At 31.6% G+C, this 19,985-nt stretch overlaps 2 protein-coding genes across 2 annotated transcripts; one reads left to right on the top strand and one right to left on the bottom strand.

Annotated features, from left to right (window-relative positions):
* Positions 1–1,114: 1,114 nt before the first annotated feature.
* LOC121115732 (glycerophosphocholine cholinephosphodiesterase ENPP6) lies at positions 1,115–4,906 on the top strand. Its single transcript, XM_040709848.2, has 8 exons — positions 1,115–1,336; positions 1,483–1,981; positions 2,071–2,213; positions 2,273–2,604; positions 2,658–2,954; positions 4,014–4,167; positions 4,235–4,477; positions 4,533–4,906. Exons 2-8 carry the CDS (start codon positions 1,692–1,694, stop codon positions 4,739–4,741), a joined length of 1,668 nt encoding a protein of 555 aa, XP_040565782.1. The 5' UTR covers positions 1,115–1,336; positions 1,483–1,691; the 3' UTR covers positions 4,742–4,906.
* Positions 4,907–12,919: 8,013 nt separating this feature from the next.
* On the bottom strand, positions 12,920–14,952 carry LOC121115728 (uncharacterized). Its single transcript, XM_040709845.2, has 3 exons — positions 14,152–14,952; positions 13,875–14,090; positions 12,920–13,806 (listed from the first exon to the last, which is right to left on the bottom strand). Exons 1-3 carry the CDS (start codon positions 14,549–14,551, stop codon positions 13,208–13,210), a joined length of 1,215 nt encoding a protein of 404 aa, XP_040565779.1. The 5' UTR covers positions 14,552–14,952; the 3' UTR covers positions 12,920–13,207.
* Positions 14,953–19,985: the final 5,033 nt, after the last annotated feature.

Below are 19,985 nucleotides of genomic sequence, written 5' to 3'. Positions count from 1 at the left end.
TCTAAAAAAAACAAGATTAGAAAAAATTGAATTATTCTTTTCAAAAAAAAAAAAAAATTAGTTGTCTAAGCGCGTTTAAACACGAGTATATTCTGTAAGGGGTGCCTAGTCGAAACTAAATTATAAAAATGAAATCATTCATTTAAAAATTCAGTCCCCCAGAGGCTGTTAAATGCGAATATATACAGCGAAACAAGATCTGATATTTATTATTACCTCCTTCATGAAATTCGTGCCATTACAGTATATAATGTGTATTTAGTTATCAGAACTAAGGATGACTATTTAGACTAGAATGGTACTTAAATTTCAAGATTAAGCTGTGACTTCAGACTCGGACGAATAATATAAAAGATTCAAACTTAACTATTAAGACTCAAAGTTTTTGAATTATATTTCATTAACATCCTTTATTTCAAATTAACGCTATTACTTAACGTCAATTAAGTATCTTTTAAGGACTATGACTAAGTGTTTACATTGATGATGACAGAATATGACAGAATCAGAGCCGAAGAGTTCTGAGAACTCATGCAATTTAATTGTGGATTCAAACCTCAAAGTTGAAAGATTCAGACTCGAATAATGAGATTATAAAAATAGCTAATAAGTAATTTATCAAGACCAATTATATGGATGATCATGATGCTATCTCAGTTTGAATTGTTCAAATTCTTGTCTTGTCTCTAGTAAGATGGTGTTCACCACAATATCAACTTAAAGTCCAATAATTGAACTGCAAATTTAGACTCGACTCAGAGTACACAAAATGAAATAATTACGACTCGACTTGGTCAACAAATAAGTATATAAGTTACAAGATTTAAAATAAGAAGACTGAAGGCTTGAGATTCGGACACACCCTTTATTTAAATTCATTATTATGTATTTAACACGGCGTTTCTTCACTAACACGAAATTTACACGGTATTTTGTTGTCAACTGTCAGTTTCTCTGCTTATTTCCTCTAATTCATGTTATGAATGTTGATTGATTGAATTGGAATTCACTCTTGTTAAGCTGTGAAATTATTCCCAGCGGCTATTATGAAACAATAGTTCTATAGTTGGGAAGAATTGGCTAACTACCAATTGATTTTGAGCCTTTATTTCATTTTCTTTTTGGAGAAAATGTTGCAAGATACAAAAGTGGAAACGACGTGTTAAGTGTCTTTAATATTTTTATATATAATAATTCGAATATCCATGATGACAACTAAATTATCCAAGCTATGAAAGGAGGCTTTAAATCTACTTGGGCTCAACTTATTCAAAGCCATGACTCTCGATGTATTTTCCTACAAATATCAAAGCAGATTTTGGATGAACAAGACTGAGTACATTTGTTATCTTGCATATAGAGACATATTATGTATATTTATACCTATGACGATTAGATTTTGCATATTTCTGTCCTTTCAAATCATATTATGCTTCATATATTAAAAGACATATATGCCCATATTTTTTCTACTTCAATTAGTACATAGGTGTGTGAATGAAAATTTTGCTCAAAAGTCATCTCATGTGAAAGCAGGATCCTGAGCTACATAGTTTAAGAGTGCGCTGCTCCTACTTGGGTCGTATTTTTTGTGTGTTTTTTTGGATTGCTAAAAAGATATAGAAAGGCAAAAAATAAATATATATACAATCCTTGTTTTGTCAACATGTAAAGTGTCTAACTCAAAAAATATGAAGAAACTATTCGTTTATTTTGTGATTCTATTTGGATTGGTGTGGAGGAGTGCAGTGTCCGAGTCAGGAGATGAAGTCAACTCTACTGAAGACGACTATGAAATTGACTTTAGAGTTAATCGAATAGACCCACTCGAGTCGGAAGCCTCTCTCCCTATCGATGAAGTAAAAGACTATTATTACTTTGACTACTATGGTGATCCACGAAATGAAATCCCTTATTTAAACTACAAAAAATGGATCAAAGGATGGAGGAAATATCCACTATTTCTCATCATTATAGGAGGGTATGTACCTTTTTTTGCAAATTTTGAATTTAATTACGGAACTTTTACAAATATTAAAAGTTAACTCAACTTCTCACTATTTTGATTAGTTTTCGTTGGGATTTGTTAACTCAGGAGAGATTAAAGTCTCTTAAATCCTTTGCCTATTTAAGTCAACATGGAACCACTATTCCTAAAGTTACTCCAAGTTTTCCAGCAGAAGATTTTTCTGTATGGTCGTCCATTGCTTCAGGTTTCTCACCCAAGCATTTTATAAAAGAAAATATAATCATTATGTATATATATTTTCAGGTCTATATTCTGAGGATCATGGGGTGGTGGGTGATTTTATGTATGATTTAAGTCATCGAAAATTATTTAATCGATCAGATTCTAAATCGATGTCTGATCCACATTGGTGGAAACACTTTAATCCTATTTGGGAAGAAGCGAAGAGGTACGAAAGAAAAGTTGCAATTTTTAATTGGCACCACTGTGATAGATTGGGTAAAACAACCAACGGTACAACAAAGAAATGTTCCCCTTATAAACACCTTAAGGAAGCTAATTCTCAGGAGAAAATGGCTCTGCATTTCAATGAAGCATTTAATAAAATCCATCGCAACAAATACGATCTTTCAATTGTAATTAAATCCTTGAATCCCTCTCATCTTTATCACTCTCATAATCCCTTTAGGTCTACACGGATACAATCAAAAGAGCCATGGAGAAACATGGTGCCCGTTCTCCAGCCTTGGATAAGGCACTAAAAGATGTTGATGATATTTTACAAGCCAAACTTACTGATATTAGATCCAAAACGAAATTGGGGCTTAAAATGAATATGGTTGTCATCTCAGACTATGGAATGACGGATATTCAAGGAACAGAGACGCTTTATCTTGATGAAATTTTCGATTTGAACATAGTTCAATTTATCATCTATTCATCTGGATATGCCACCATAGCCCCATATTCCTTGAAGCAGTCACATGTAAATAAGATAGCTGATTACAAGAATGGGATTTATAAATCTAAAACAACGTTTTATTCAATTAGTTTCAATGATTCCCCATTGTCTTTATTTTCTTTCCTACCTCAGTCACAGTGTTATCTCACACTTAGCAATTATTATTTTTTTTTTTTTTGTGTTTCTCAACCTTTCTTCCTCAAAGTGAGAGCTAGAAAAGGTCCAAAATCAATTGATTGGGTACTAATTATTCTTCTCAACTCTGAAAAGTTTCTTTATTTGATGGAAAACAAACTGTTCAAAGCTTAACAACACCTCATTCGAACTCAACCTATCAACATGCAATAAGGAGCATTAAAGGACTCTAGGCGAAGAGTGTACTACACTCAAGGCAATGACGGTAGGGTTTAGTAGTTCTCAATTCTGATTGCCTTAAAATGAGAAACTGCTACATGATCCTCCAGGCACGCAGCCAGTTTGAACAGGCCGTCTCCCCCTAGTGAAAAGAGAAGAATAAGGGCTACTACGTCACAACAATAACACGATATTATAGGTCGGTGTTAGGTACATAGTCTTCCTTGTTTTTAGATTACATTGTTCCTCTTTCTCTTAACCACTCTTTCCCTAGAGTCCTTAAAGGAGCATACGAAAAAGAAAATCGACAGCTGAAAAATAAAAAATATATAGTAGCATTGATGTTTTGAAGATACCATTATGTTCAAAAAAATTGTTTGTCAACTATTGATTTTTCTATTTCATATACCTCTAATTAGAGTTTAAATATCGATTGGTTGAATACGATGTTACCTTTTGTTAAGGTATATTGTGAATTTGTAAGATGAATTATCGACTGATTTGGATCCCTTTTTTTATTTCACATTTACGAGCAAAGGTTTGAGAGATACAACACAGATAATGTCAGACATGCAGTCTGAAAAGATATTGATGTAGATGGATGATTGTAAAACTATAAAAACAGCAACCCATCGGAAAAAGATGAGCGTATTTTAGGTTTATAACTCCCAGTTCTATTGACTATTGCACTTTACATCATACAAAAAGTAATGTATTTATTGATTGTAGTTACTTGAAGTATGTGAAGGTACTAAAGGCATTCAATGTTATTTGACTGCTCATATTCAGCATCCTCCCGTTCCTTCATCCAAAATCCTACCAGAAAATCTACATTATCGCTTCGGAGAATATGTTCAAGACATTGTCGTCCTCGCAGACTTGGGTTAGCTTACACAACATACCATAACTAGAGTGCTCACTCTGAAACACATATAACTATTATATTTCAGCATATGACTTCAAAGCTCGCAAGGTATCAAATAAATTAATCCCTGTGAATCGCTACGTGCAAGGAAATCGAAAAGCTGGAAGTGGTTGGACAACGAGACCTGTGGAGCCTTACTTCAAAAAACTTCCACGTGGTAAAAAAATGAAAGATGCATCTGAGGAATTTAATATAAGCTACACTCTTCATCAAAACTATATGAAGTATAAAGACGACATGAAAACTATGGCGTTTGCTATGGGGCCAGGTAGAATTGAAAAATCTCAATAAGTTTCAATATATTTGTTTTTCCTCTCTTATAGATTTCAAAGCCAATTATGTGCTTCCTAATCCTATAGAAACGGTTGATATCTATCAAGTCCTTTGCTTCCTCTTACAGATTCCACCAGAGGCACATAGTGGGAATTGGAAAAGAATTGAGTCCATGCTAAGAATCTCTGGAGTCTCATGCACCCTCCCTTCATATTTAATACTAATATTATGCGTCTATTTTCTCTATAAATTCAAGTAGTCATCACATCATTTTTGTTCGTTGCTTATTTTCCAACAAGAGCATTAGAATTGCTTTTTATACGCACATATTTATTTGATATTATAAGTACTCGTATATATAATTTACTAACTGAATCCACGGGCTCCACTTCAATTTTAAATGAATAAATTAAATTTTCAAAAACTTTTTGTTATACCTATATATAAATAGAACTTTTTTTTCTGCCTTCATGCCAGGGTGTCTAAAAATACAGTTATAGCCTTGGCATTCCTGTATAAAATGTCTTTTAATTTAATTCTTGGCCATATCTACCCTTGGATTGTAAAAATCAGGACCTTATGCTGTACGAGATTATAGACTAGACAACATTCATTTGTTGATGGAATCATCTAAGTACCTTGCTTTATTATGTTTAAATATCTGCCCCAAAAAAATGAATACCATATCGATCAGTGCCCCCCCCCCCACGCTAAAAAAAAAGGATTCTTCCCCGTAAATTATGCAGAAGAACCAAAAATTTAATATTGGATTTTTTTTCCAAAAAGTTTAATTTTTGGGAATAGCTGTGGATTTTTGAAAAGTTTTATTAAAATAATTTAATTGTGTTGTTTTATATTAAGCACAATTATAATATTATATTGACAAATCAGAGTTTTAGAAAGGTTTTCTTTGGTTATTTTTTGCACTCGATCAGTATTGCTAGTAATTAAATATACTTAAAGAACAATCAACGTCCACATTAGTAGTTGGAGCAAATTTGAAATTGGCGAGATATTCAGAAGTCCTGTTAGACGGAAACATCTCATTATCACCAAGACTGATTATACGTCAATCATTTTACCTAATTGGAAGATCAGGATTTCTGTGAATGAAGGAAGTTATTTTTCTCTGAAGTATTTTCCCATTTTTTTCCAGAAATTGATTTCAATCTTTTTTTTTTTTGGCTTAGAAAGCCTATTCAGAGAATTATAAATGAGTAGTCCTTCTGTTTTAAGATTTTTAATACTTTCCACTAAAAATTACAAATTAGCTTTGATGGAAAACAAATGGCTTCCAAGGACTGGATGATCAAGAACTTGTAGGAGATTTTCAATGGCGTCTTTTTGATTATATTCATTTTCTTAATCTCTTCAAAATATGTAGTCTAGCATATGGCATCCTTAGCCTATGGCATAACAGATTCAAGTTAAATTGCACAACATCCAATCAGTATGTATTTAGGAGAAATTGGTGCAAAACTATTTTTCCTTTGTTGCAAGATTCATAGGAGATTATTCAACAGTAATTTTGCCTCCGATTTCCCCTTTCTCTCATTAGCTGTTGTCGGAATTTGGCTCCCTCATATATTTTTTTTCTATTGTTTTCCCTCATAATGAAGGAGGTTTTTTGTAGGTGGATTTTTCCTTTTAAAATATTACCAAGGAATCATCAAATAACTTAATTTAATCCAACTAGAATCCAAATTTTATCTGTTGAATTCATACCAAACTAGAAAAATGAGCTATTTTAACGGAAAAAAAGACAAAAGGATTTTTTTTTGTTGGAGCGATTGAGTGATCGCTCATAAATCTTTAGTCTAATAATCATGCTAGATAGCTTAAAACAGATTCAGTCTCATTTTAGAATTTTAATTGATGGAGTTTGTACAAATTGGGTTTTTGGAACCGTATTTATTCTGGTAAAACTAACATTTTGAAGATATCTATGTTTTGAACAAAGGAAATGTGGCCTCTCAGTTTTCCAGAAAGTCTAATAAACGTGCAAATAACAGTGTTGACTCTATTATTGAGGCAGTGGCACATATCAAGGTCTTTGCCAGATTCAGGGCCAAGTTAGAGGCTGTAGTTGAAGCTGGAAGGGGTTGGTTTGAGTAATTGACTTCACTTGGGACCCCGTCATGTAACAGGAAAAGATTTGTGAATTGCTGAATTAATATTGGGAAATAAATTGTTACACACATTATCCTTAAATTTTCTGGATTCAAAATCCCAACCCTGTATATGATTTATTTGGAACATAGATATTTTGAGATTAAACTTGAACTCAAACTGTATGTGTACAAGTTGTAAATTGAAGAAGCAAACTAAACAACTTATCACAACAAAATGAGATAAAGAGTTTTAATTGAATAATTTAGAGTACTTCTGGTTAGGATAATACAAAAATTGACTGTTATATTGATGGTAAATATATGTATTAACTATGGAGTTGATTTTTTTTACTATTTTAATGAAAATTACTAGAGCATAAAGTATAGTATGTCCCACATTATAAAGTTTAAAAGCCCACACTTAAAGCGTCCGACCGTTGTTAAACAACGAATTCTGAGTGGCTACGAACATGCTCAGGTAGGGGGCTGAATTTTATTTTGGCAGCTAGCCAGAAGTATTTGGTGATAATTAAAAACATGGCAACGATCAAGGAAGCATTTATTGCATAATCGTAGGAAAGTGTCCTTGTTTACAATCCCTGCCGGAAGAGACAATGTTGAAATTGAAAACTTCTTTAACATAGACAAGTCCTTTGTCTGGATAGTCAGGAAAGAACTAGACGGATCTGGAGATGACAGCAAGAATGTAATCCATGAAAAGAAAACGAACGTTGACTTGGTTGTGGACATAGTGTTTGGCCTCTAAGGTCACCGGACCTCCCCCCCAAGGATTTGTTTGTGTGGAGTGCAGTTGAGACACAGATCGATAGATCCTCCTGCAGCAGAAAATCTGACGTTCATGATCCGGGATTAATTCTGGAATCTGTCAGTAAAACCTGCTCCCGTTTGGGAGGTCAAATTGAGACCGTTATTGACGCCAAAACACTTTTTTGATATAGCTTTCCTTTAACGTTGGTTTTTATCAAAATTGGATGATTACAAAGGCGATGAAGGCTGGAGGGGCTGTAGCCCCCCTGAATCAAGGAGTTTTTGTCTTGATACTGAAAAAATTAATGGGGAAATCTAGACTAAAAATTTTTGGACCCCCCCTGGATTCGTTTTGGAGAAAATTATTTTTAAAAATATTGTGTTGTTTGTTAAAACCCTATATCTTACTCCTAAACACATTATAAATATGTTATTTTAATCAATCTAAATGAAACGATGGCATAATCATTTAGTAGTTTGTAATTAAAATAACTAATAATAATGGAATTAAATATAACGTAATGAGACTTTGTAAATTGTATAATCCGCATATACCAGTTCTTCGATTTGTATAGAACCTACGTTTTAGTAGACCTGTAAAATTTACCTGCCTAGGAAAATTTATGAAAGGGTGCATTCGAAATTACTGTTTTAAAGTTATTCTCTTAACTCCACTAGTTATACAGAAAGGTCTTACTCACGTCTTTAGCCCTTCAAATGTCCTTGTATTCGTGGTCATTGGGCAAAACAGCTGGGACAGTGGGACAAGTTAACTGTTTATTTCCATTTTTTTCGGAACTTAGCTAAAAGAACTCCAATTTTGACGTAAACCATCTCGTTTCAATGCCTTGCTGGTATTATTTTTGATCAACTAGGAGTTTATTAATTATATTCAACCCACCCTTTCATAAAAATTGTGTTTTGCATATTTTGATCAAAAAATACCTTTTGGATCTTAGTGTCATCGGGGTCAGAGACCAGGGGCTAAAAATGGTGCAATTAGTAGCGTCTGGCAACTTCATTTCTCTACCTAAAGGTTCAGTCATATTTATTCAATTATATGCTCACAGCATGCAATTGAATTTTGAATCCGTTAATAATACAAAATCAACTTCCTCCTGATCTCAAGGCATAATTAATGTGGCATCATTTGAAAAATCTATTTCAGTTCTTTTGAATAATAGGGGCGACCGCAATGGATGGGCTGGAGAGTCTGTAGTCCCCCCCAAGTTGAGGAATTTTTGCTATTTATATTTAATATTTGAGATTAAATCTAATTTTTCAAAAAAAATTCCAAAATTTTTATTTTCTGTGACCAAGTATGGAATTTTGAAATTTTTCTCCCTAAAATTTAATTTTTTCAATTTTTTTTTCCAAATAATTTAATTTTTTGAGAATAACTATGGATTTTTTGTAGTGTTGTGCAGAAAAAATTAACATTTGAATTTTTTTGCAAAATTTAATTGCTCAGAAAAGCTGTGTAATTTTTTAAAAAAAATCCAAAAAAGTTACTTTTTTTGTAAATAGCTGGTGGTTTTTGAATTTTTTTCAAAAAATTTAATATTTTTATGAATTTTTTTAAGAATAACTTTGGATTTTTTTAATTGAAAATTTAATATTTGAAATTTTTTTCCAAAAATTTTTAGTTTGTTGGATTTTTTTAAAATCCAAAAACCAAACCCAAAAATATGTATGTATATATATTCCTGCGGACGCTCTTGAATAAAGTATGAATTGGTCTTCTACGTTTCTAGGGTTTTTAAGAAATTACCAATTTTCATGGACAGCTCTATTTTCTTGCATTTTTATAAAACCCACTGTATATATGATATATACAACAATTGTAATCCTAATTGAATTGATGATATTGAATCTTCAATATCAAATTTGTGATGTAGAGTGTATTTTTATTAATGTACCTATGTATCTATGAGTGTTTACGAATATAAATACATAAAATATAACTGATTAAACGAAATTTAAGCATTCAAAGGAAACGATAAAAACAAAACAAAAAAATCAAATACATTATGAAACTAGGACTCTTCCAATAATTAATGTACCTAGGTAAGGCAATTGCATTAAAATGCATATTATGTGTCTACAACATACATATATTTTTAGCTGACCCAGTAGTATCAATATAAATTTATTTCTTTTCTAATAAAGATACCTACTAAAATTGGAGATGTGTCGACTGTCGGTCTCAACAAAGAAGAAAAATGGATAGGTACTACATCATGATATCGTAGTTAGTTCAAGCGATAATTTTACTAAATTTGAAATATTATATTTCGAAGACTTACGACTCGAACTCATTGCACAATAAAAGAATCGAGACTTGACTTGAACTAGCGTTACCGGAATGTATTTGCAAGTGGGGGGTGCTAAGTTATAATTTCGTATATTGATAGTCACGCAACCTAACAAATGTAATATATAAATATTAGACTTAACCTATGGTCAGGGGCCAATGGTAGGTTGGCTCCTATAGTTCTGGGGCCACTTACTTGGACTTCAAGGCTAAGACTTTCGATTTAAAGTACTCTTTAAAGTAGTTTTTATTTTCTGTGGACTCGATAAAAATATTCAAGGGTTTAGATTTGACTTGGACCTTTGAGTAAATGTATGAGACTCGACTTGAACTTGCAGTAAAAGTACAGTTCCCCGCCTATTATAATATTACTATGATCGTTTTTTATGGATTTTGATTTTTGTTAATAACAAAGGTGGCAAGAAAAGAACAACCTTCCAAAATTGTTTCTTAATACCCTTACTACTTAGAGCAAAAGTCTGGTTATTATAAATATTTACAATTTACAATGAAATTTATTTCCTTTTAAGATATAACAAAAACTTACAACCTATTTTTCTACTAAACGTCCCAACTTTCGGCTCCAAGTCAAATCTTTGATTCTGAAATCAATTCGACTCAAAAGTTTTGATTCCAAGTACTCACTTCTGCTCTTTGGTTCCATGCACTGTTTGAATTAAGAAATGTTGCAAGATGTTGTTATCAACTAATATTTTATAATTTTCCCTTAGTTTTATATTGATGGATTTTATTAATAAAAGTGTCGTTATATGAAAAAAAACCTTTCTATTCTAAACATGGACAGATTTAATCTGAACTATATGGAAACTGATATATCAATAGTATAACATTTGAGAGGGCTCTCACCACAGGGGGTCATTGTGATTATTTTGTTATGAAAAAACGTCATTAAGTTCCATATTGACACAGTCTAGGAACAGGACCCCAAAATCATTTAAAAAAAGAAATAAGACATTACTTTATCAGAAAAATGGCAAAATAACTGATTAAGAAAACTGAAAAAATGTGTCTTTGATTAGTGCATGGAGCTCAAATAACTCTTTACTTTAAACATCTTACAAACTGGGTTCTGAATCACTACTTTATAATTTATTTTAAAAGAGTGAATTGCCAACTTTCAGTGAAAGGGCCAGAATAAGAAAATTGTCTTTTAGAGGTCTGCATTTTAAAAAGTTCATTTTAAATTTATTACATATGTAAAAAAAAAAAAAACCAAAATAGAATACTTAATTATAAGAAAAAAAACAATAAGAAGAAGCAAAATATGGAAACATTCAAAGTAGAGAAATAACACAGGGATCCTAAGTCTATTAAACAAACAATGAAGTTAATAACTTGTTGCTATCCCAGAACATTTCATACTTCTCCGCCCTTAATTGATTGAACTCAAATTAACTGGGGTTAAACTGTATACTCCTATTATATAACGAATAGTCCCAGACTTGGAGATAATTGACTAACTACCAATGGGCTATGAGTGTTTTTTAGTTATATTAATTTTTAAGCAAAGCGTCAGAGATTGGCGCCGTCTTGCGGCAAAATAATACAACTCCTGCAATGATAATATTATTTAACATAAAATAAAGGTGTATTTAACTCACACTGAGGGCGCTGTAAAAATTATTCTTAGCATACGCCATTTTTTTTAAAACAAATAGCTATGGACTGTCAAACCATCTTGCAGACAATATATTTTGTTAAGTTTGAATTTGGGGTATTTTTATAACTCACATTGAAAGAAAGGTTGAGAGAGTCAATAAAAATTGCTGTAACCTGTTCATGAATTAACCAAGAAACAGATTTGACTTGATCACACAATCAAAATCTTAGAACTTGGACTCAATAGTAGAGACTACCGACTCAACTTGGACTCGAAATCATTTCAACTTTTCCGCTGTTTATTTACTACTCTTTAAAGTGCATTGTAATATATTCTGAAATATTTAACTGGACTCGATGAAAATATTCAAGGACTCAGGACTTGTAAGTGGCACTACTTTTAATTGGCTTGCTCCAAAAACCACTCTTTTTTGTAATAGACTGAAAATTTTGGGACAAACATAGCTCTAACACAGATCAGTCCCGGGTTTTTTGTTGTTTTTTTTTTTTGGGGGGGGAGGGGATTGAGGTAGAAGAGCGGCACTGCAAACAAGGGATTCACGTTTCAATATAATAGTAAGTATTTTAAATATTTAGAAGAACACATTGTAAATAATACGACCAAAAGGGCTTTCAGAGTCTTCTTTGACTGGGTCCCGCATATTCTGAAAGCTACACTACCTTACATCCAGGTTTGCAACAACAACAAAAAATATGCAATCAATGTACATAAACTTAAATCATATTTTAATTTAGGGTGACCATATTTTTAGTGTCCATAAAGAGGGAGAGGGAATGGATTAATATTTTGAAATTAATAAATTAGCCAAATTATTGACCAGTATTTACAATTTGTAGGATATTTTTGGAGGACTTCCGGGATATAAAATCCACTTTCAGTCAGACTGCTGTATTAATCAAGCCAAATATAATCAAATCAACAAATTATAAAAATAATTATTCATCATTTAAACCTTATATATGAGCAACAAAAGACACTCATTCCCCAAAAAAATTATATTTTTTGTGAGACACCATTTAATAATTTGACCAATCAAGAGTTCATTCCTGATTTTTTTTTTATCTAAAGATATTTTGGATTTAAACAAATTATTATTTAAGACCGGACATTTTCTGAATTTATAAAAAAACACCTGGTTTAAATAGAGGAGATCTTCAGTGGAAAGAGTACGGTTGGTTTAAATATTTTGTTTAACACTCATCAATATTCCTACTGGGTCTCGTTCCTAATGTAATGAGATATGTTCACTGTACATCCACCTATGTAGCACACTCTCCTTCAAATCAACTAATTAATCGACAATATAAAAAAAAGTTGTTATATACATTTGGAATAGTATTAATCAACATGCATTCATATTTAAAGCCAGTAAGGGAATAGACGTCGACGACCTGCCATCATCCTCCACTTTTGTTTCCTTCAGTACTTCCTCTTTTGTGATGTGAATATGGGTAAAAAATTGAAATATTAAATTATTCAAAAATATAGCCTAAGTTGAAGTAACAATGTTCCCATCTGTTGTTCATTACAATGGTGTATACCAGGCGCCCATTATCACATCACCATAAGAGGATACTGCTTTGATCATCAAACAACCGAGTATTATGTAATTAAGTATCCATTTATTCGTTTTTATTATTCCATTTATAAGATCAAATACATTTTTATTGAAATTACATTAAGTATAGTCTAGTAATTGCAATAATTATTAATTGATACACAAAAGTAATCATTCAGTTTTGAAATGACAAGGGTTTTCCTGATACAAAAATATTTTTTATAATAATTAAATCATATTTTGACAAATATAATATCACCATTTTTTGTAGTAACATACGGAATTGATTTTGAATACTGTTTCATTTGACATCAATAGATCATTCTAGGCCATTATTTTTTTTGGTTGAATAGAGAATTATTAATCAGGATTCGTGAAAGTACTAATTCCACTCTAGTCTTGAATTCTTGATATCTACAAGACTTATTTCCATTTGATAAATATTTGATTTCCTTTTTTAAAGCACGAGCTATTGAAATATTTGCTTGATGAGAAGAAACATTCGCATATTCCTCATGAAGTTCCTCTAATGTGAAGCCCTCTGTATGCCCCACCATTTTGCATGCTTCCACATATGCGTCAAAGTATAGGCTAATATAATCATTAATGTCATTGGAATCCATCACACGTGTTCCAAGAAGAAAAGCCAAGTCAAAGACCCCTGAGCCGAGTCTAGCATGCTTCCAATCTAATATTTGCATCCCATTTAACTCATCAAACATTAGATTAGGCTCCCAGTACTCTCCGTGAATTATTGTCAGAAACTTATCATTAAAATACTCTTTGTGAGGTACAGACACGATATCTTCGAATTTGGATTCAAGTTCCGGATCTATATTTGTCGATTCCTCCTTACGGAATTGCTTATTCACATTTAGATTCAGATTTAAGAAATCGTATCTCTCCATTACAGCCTCAGGTGTAGCATCCTCTGAAAATGGATGGAATTCATAATAGAATTGAATCGATTTTAATTATTAAATGAAGAACAAGGAATACCTATGAATTTACTCGCAAAAGCATGTAATTTGGCCAATGATTTTATTGTTAATATTAGCTGCTGAGGATTTAATCCATTTGGATCCTCACAAGTGGTGAATCCATCCATAACACACGATTTGAAGACTATGACTCCAGCTCCAGTTTGATTATGTGAGGCATAGATGACCTCTGGGAGGAGATTCACAATGGATTTACTAACGTGACATTTGATGGCTGAAACAAAACATTGGTACATGAATACTCATCAACGTCCCTATGAAATACAATTAATTACCAGGTAATAAATCGAAATAAATTGATATCTCTTTTTCAAAGACATTGTTTGAACAGGCCTCCAGAATAGAAACATCATCCGGGGGAAGGAACTTGGCCACGAAATGAAAATAAGAGTCAGATATTTGAATGGTCAAAAGATAGACCGAGCTCAATTTCCCTGCATTATGCTTACAGTCCACACCTTTTAGAATCTGCAAATCTTCATTTTCTTCAAAGGGCTCTAATCCTCTTCGGATTTGAAATTGATTCACGACCATTCGTATCCATGAGGAAGTTATTTCTGAAAAGCAGGTTGGGATATTGGATTTGTCCTGTGTTTTTATATTGTTGAGAATGCTGTCCTTTCGTTTGTGAGTCCTGCTTAGTGAAGTTAGGGAAATGGGTGTTAGTTCGCACATGGTAGGTAGTTACTATTTATCCAATGATTTAGTGAATGAATGAAACAATGTTATTCAATACAACAACTAATACTAGAATGCGAGAGAAATGATGATGCAATTCAAAGACGATGAAAGTCGGAGCTAAGGAAAGCCACTTTATTGTACATATAACGGGTATTCTCCTCGCATCTTCTCGTATACTACATAAAACTAATCATTTTCACCTCCTCAGCTTCATAAAACTTTTTAAACTTCTAAACTTAGTGTTCAGTACCTTCCCCCCTCTTATATCGATTAAATGATCTTATAAATATCATAAAAATAATCGTATCCTGGAAACCAAATAGCCGGCCATACATTTTATTAAAAATCCTGTCCAAATGAGAGTACTGTATTTCATAGATAATTTATTCCTTTCTCCTTCTCTTCTTGTCCCTCTTTCTTTATGTCTCTATATGTATGCTCCTCTTTCACTCTCTCAATTCCCTTTCACATAATTTTTTAACTGTTGTACAAGGAACAAACATAATGTAATAAAAACGCGTACCACGAAAGAATTGTTGACTTTCTATCTTTATAAAAATAATATATTATAGACAAACACTAAGGTATGCGTCAATTAACTAGAAACAAAAATCATAGTGACTATTTTAGTGTCTTTATCTCGTTATACATGTATTAATATCATTATGGTATTCATTCAGTAGAATTGAATATAGTTAGTAAAAGGGAAGGTAAGCCTTGAACAAATTATTACTCCTAATAATTATTATCAACTAGTTAGATGGATAGATATTATAAGTACAGTTCAATAAAGCCTTATCTCTCTAAAGTATAAGCAATTGATATATTCGATAATAATAAATAAATGAATGGTTTGAGAGGTTGCTGTATATCAAATTTAATAAATGTTCCGATGATTTTTTTTAAATGATATAAATTTTAAGGCCTACCTTTTTATATCTTAATTTAAATGTTAGTTTGATAAATAAATAAATTATCCCCTCTCATTGAGAACGAAATATGAAAAAGTGTGTTCGAAAATAATTCACAAATAAAGTATAAATATTCTGAGTACATAGTACAAATATTATATTAATTCTGAAATGCCCTTCTTATCGCAAATGTTCATCACTGGACACAAAAAACTTAATTATATTAGGAGAGCTTTTCCAAGTCATAGAAACAACTTAATTGACCCTGTATATTTCCACTTTCTGAAATAAATATTTTTGCGTAAAAAAGGTATATTTTTTGTTACTGAACTAAACATTTCATGCAGTAAATACTTCTAAATAAACTCGTCATACTTTGATTTTTACAAATATCGTGTGTTTACATACAAATGTTTATGTACATACAAATTCCTGTGATCCAAGGAAAGGATAAATGAATAAATTATGAAGAGGATTGATTTTAGTATTTACCCATACCTTTGACGAGTTTATTGATTTATTACTTTATTGCAGATTTAAACAATAAACTGATTTGAATAAATCACATTGATTGTTATTTTAGTTAAGGATGATGCTTTATTGATATTTAATCATGGATTTTTACAGATCCTTATGTCAGAAATATAAACATCCCTTCTCGAACAACTAAAATTTTGAGTGATTTTATCTCAAAGGTGTTATTCTTCACAATACAGCAATACAGTGAACAGTTAGGATAATTGGGGATATATTGGCATATTTTAATCCGGAATTTTCTATACTGTTACTGCTACAAAATATTATTATTTTATAAATAGTGGATTGTATTAAAAAGGGCCCTGGAAATGAAAATTCATACTATTATAGCGAAACACAGACTAAAAGAACCTGGATTGTAATATGTATTTAAATCTGTCTAAGAGTGAAGGGGCTCATTTGAAGCGTGAGGTATTCATCTTTCATTATCAAAATAGTATATGCTTCCGGTGCCATAATTGTTGGGAGGTGTGCCCCCCCCCCCTGCCCTCTTCAACGGAAATATTGATATAAATATAATTTTTATTTGACTTGAACTGCAGAATTGTGACTCAGTGCCGTAATCACAATTTTGTTATTGAGCCCTGATTTTTTAGTATCTTATGACTACTGGGTGACCGGTAATAAACTTTAAAAAAATTAAGGAATGGTTTAACGTACATTATTTATTAGACTTCTGAATTGAAAATTGGTAAATTGACAGTTCAATAACTACTACAGTCTTAAGAACGGTCCTTCAGAAAGTCGTTCCTTCAGACTTTCAGTACTAGAACTGATTAAAAAAAGATAAATGAAGTTAATTGACGTCATCAATCACCGAACTTAATAAGTTTATAGGACTGATATGCAGGACTTAGCTGGACCGGACGGGACTGCAGCCTTCAGTCATAAATAAGGACTGACACAACACTACCAACAATAATACTTCTGAGGTTGAGGTCGGAGATGAAAAAAAACCAGGCCTTTCTTAAGCCTAGACATTTGCAAATTCCAATTTGAGAAAGAGTGGCAATGATGTTCGATTTCGTTCTTGTGAATTTATTAAAAGCAATGCAAGATAAATTAACTAATTAAATGGAGGTCAAAGAATTCTAAAATTTTAGATTCTTGAGTTTTTATGTAATTTTAAACTATACCTATGTAAAATTATAAAAATATCAGAGATAATATAAAGATGATTTTGTGTTAAATGACCCAGTTCCAAAATTTGATAAAACAGATAATGTTGACACATTGTTTCAACTAAATTATCGGAGAACTAACGGCTATCTCAAGAATTTTTAATGACATTGAATGATGAACTATTGATATATTAAACAAGTATGTAAATTAATACAAATATAGGTACACAAATGGGTAAGCTATGGAATGGTTTCTATGTTATCATGTCAACCTCTAAGGAAGGGGATTAATTACTTTGGGTTGAAATGAGTACATTTTACTCTTATAAAGGTGAAACGCAAGTAAAAAAATGATAACATATGTTTTTTTTTAATCTAACGTTTCATTTTGATACTAGAGTTAACTATTATCCTTACCTATTTGTGTAGAAGTCCATTAAAAAAATACAACTATCTATAATCATTTTTTAAATATGCGGAATTTCACGTTTTTATTATTTTAGTACTTGTAACAATATTTTTACATTTATATCACTTATTACTATGTAGAAAAATTAACATAATTTATATGGGGCTGTGTTAAGAGGCCATTTTAGAGGGAGTACATAGCCCAGGCCCCTCTCTTGACTAGAGCCCCCGCTTTGGTTATCATTAAATGAAATATTGACTGAATTTATTAAAAAGGGCAAGACAGTGTTTTTCTTTTCTTAAAATAAGGGCACTCTAAAAATATGATAAACATTCTTCTCCAAAGAAAAATAATCGTTCATTTAAAATTATTATTTTTTTTTTTTTTAAAGACCAGCATTTTATTTTGTAAAAAAGTGAAAATATATAGTCAAAAAATTAAATTAAAAAAATGTACTTGTATATTTATCTTTGTCCCAAGCCTAAAACAGCCCCTGACTGTGTTTAGCCTTGATGAACCATAGATCATCCAGGTCATATATTTTCATGTTCAATGAATTTGCCCGGATATACTCCTTCTTCATTACAAAGCCATAAGTAACATTCAGGTTAAGAATGTTGTTAGAATGTTATTTGTTTTGACCACTCCATACAGAGTCTTTCCGCTATTTGCTTCTTCAACATAATCAGATAATTTAATTCTGTCATAAGTTGTCACTGTTTTTCTCACTTTATTTCGAAGAACTTATATATATTATAATAGTTGCAAGGATATTTCCGTCTCTGGTGTAGATAAACGGCCAAATAAAGTAACGGAGGCTTAAATATTTATATTTTATGTACGGAGTAAATATTAGTTGACAATTTTATCCCAGTTATTTTTTATAAAAAGTTTTTATTACGCAACCAAACAACAGATGAAACAGATAAGCAAGTTTTTTTCATCCCATGTCTTCAAGTGTAAAAACGTTAGTCCCAACAACAAAAAAGGCACTGAGGGTTCCTCCGCACCGTTTTCAGTGCCGAGGGACTGCAGAGACCGTTAGCATCCCCATCCGGACTGCCTACAGTATCAAAAAGATCATTACAGCCCCACACAACCAAGAAGAACCAATACTAATGCAGAAACAATATGACCTCAAGTGACCAAACTTAAAAAATAGTAAACTATTGGGTGTCAAAATGGGAGCAACAATTAAAAGGACTTAAATCTTACTCTCTATCAAAAGTATATCCTGTATTACCATGTTTGTTATATATCTCTCTGACCCAAAAAGGTATTAAAAATATGAAATTGTTTTACAATCTTATTTTCTTGTAGATAAAAATTAACCATTATAATGGGGAAAATAAGATATTTTTCTTAAGATGTCCTACTTTTCTCGTCCTAATCGATCAACAACCAAAAATTGTACAAATCTAGCAATTTTTAGGGATTTTCCGAACATATCACTTTGATATAATTCAAATATCAGGTTGCACCAATGGCATAAAGTAGTATTCAGTCCAGATAATAAGTCTTTATTTATTCTTAAAGGCATTTGATGAAGTTTCATCAAGGTTTATTTTTAATGAAAACCCATTTTATGTAATAAGTCAATATGTCAACTATGAGACCCTAAGAGGGCCTCGCTTTCAATTATGACGTCAGTGAAACCCCCCTTGATGATATAAATGTGCTTTGTGAAAGCACATTAAAGGGCTTAGGATTCATACAGCTTATTATTCCTAAGTTCTATAATTAGTTAATTTAAAGTTCTCTCTTTTGGATATTATAATTAATATATTTTTATGCAGTTTGTTTAGTTATATAAATATGTGGTTCGAAGTAATTTTGCTGCATACATTTTTGGATCGAGTAATTTCGCTATTAGAGATTTTACCACATAATATATTCCCCGACTTTTTATGTTTATATACTATAGCTTCGAACTTTACCAACAGTCTGGACAGTTGAAACATTTTTTATCTTTCTATCGATAGAGTTTCTTACATTTATTTAGGTATCCACTCAGATCATGACCATAGATGAAAATAATATTATAATAGAAGAGGGTTCGAATTTTGTAGTTACTACCTGAATATATGTTTTTATGTTCTTTCATCTTTAAAATCTGAATTTATTTTCAAATTTTCCTTTGTTTTTGATAAAAAAAGAAATTTCCAACCTTTCTTTAACTTTTTAAATACTAGACAATTTAATACATTTATAACAATGTCTGGCTTCAATGGGTCTTTATATAGTCTTCAGATTTTTTTTTACGTCTTCATCGTGAAATATGGTTTTTTAACAAGATGTCCTCCTTAGCAAATCATAGTTCATAATGAATTGTATATATGGATTAACCTATTCGTATCACGCTTGTTTCCTGTTAGTAGATATTTCCATTAGCAAAGAAGCAACATTGAAATGATCTTTTGTAGCATAAACCTACAAAAGTTTTAATTAGT

Source organism: Lepeophtheirus salmonis, chromosome 4 (genome assembly GCF_016086655.4).
Source record: "Lepeophtheirus salmonis chromosome 4, UVic_Lsal_1.4, whole genome shotgun sequence".
In the NCBI taxonomy this organism is placed as follows: domain Eukaryota; kingdom Metazoa; phylum Arthropoda; class Copepoda; order Siphonostomatoida; family Caligidae; genus Lepeophtheirus; species Lepeophtheirus salmonis.
The sequence above is the reverse complement of the archived record's forward strand: the minus strand, read 5'-3'. Positions and strand labels throughout refer to the sequence as shown.

Excerpts from the sequence above, each read along its gene's own strand:
- LOC121115732 (XM_040709848.2), top strand. The coding sequence starts at position 1,692 with ATGAAGAAACTATTCGTTTATTTTGTGATTCTATTTGGATTGGTGTGG. Across the intron at positions 2,605-2,657 it reads ACAAATACGATCTTTCAATT|GTCTACACGGATACAATCAA; the intron begins GTAATTAAATCC and ends TAATCCCTTTAG. Across the intron at positions 4,168-4,234 it reads TGTCGTCCTCGCAGACTTGG|CATATGACTTCAAAGCTCGC; the intron begins GTTAGCTTACAC and ends ATTATATTTCAG.
- LOC121115728 (XM_040709845.2), bottom strand. The coding sequence starts at position 14,551 with ATGTGCGAACTAACACCCATTTCCCTAACTTCACTAAGCAGGACTCAC. Across the intron at positions 14,091-14,151 it reads TTATTTCGATTTATTACCTG|CCATCAAATGTCACGTTAGT; the intron begins GTAATTAATTGT and ends GTTTTGTTTCAG. Across the intron at positions 13,807-13,874 it reads TTTTGCGAGTAAATTCATAG|AGGATGCTACACCTGAGGCT; the intron begins GTATTCCTTGTT and ends ATCCATTTTCAG.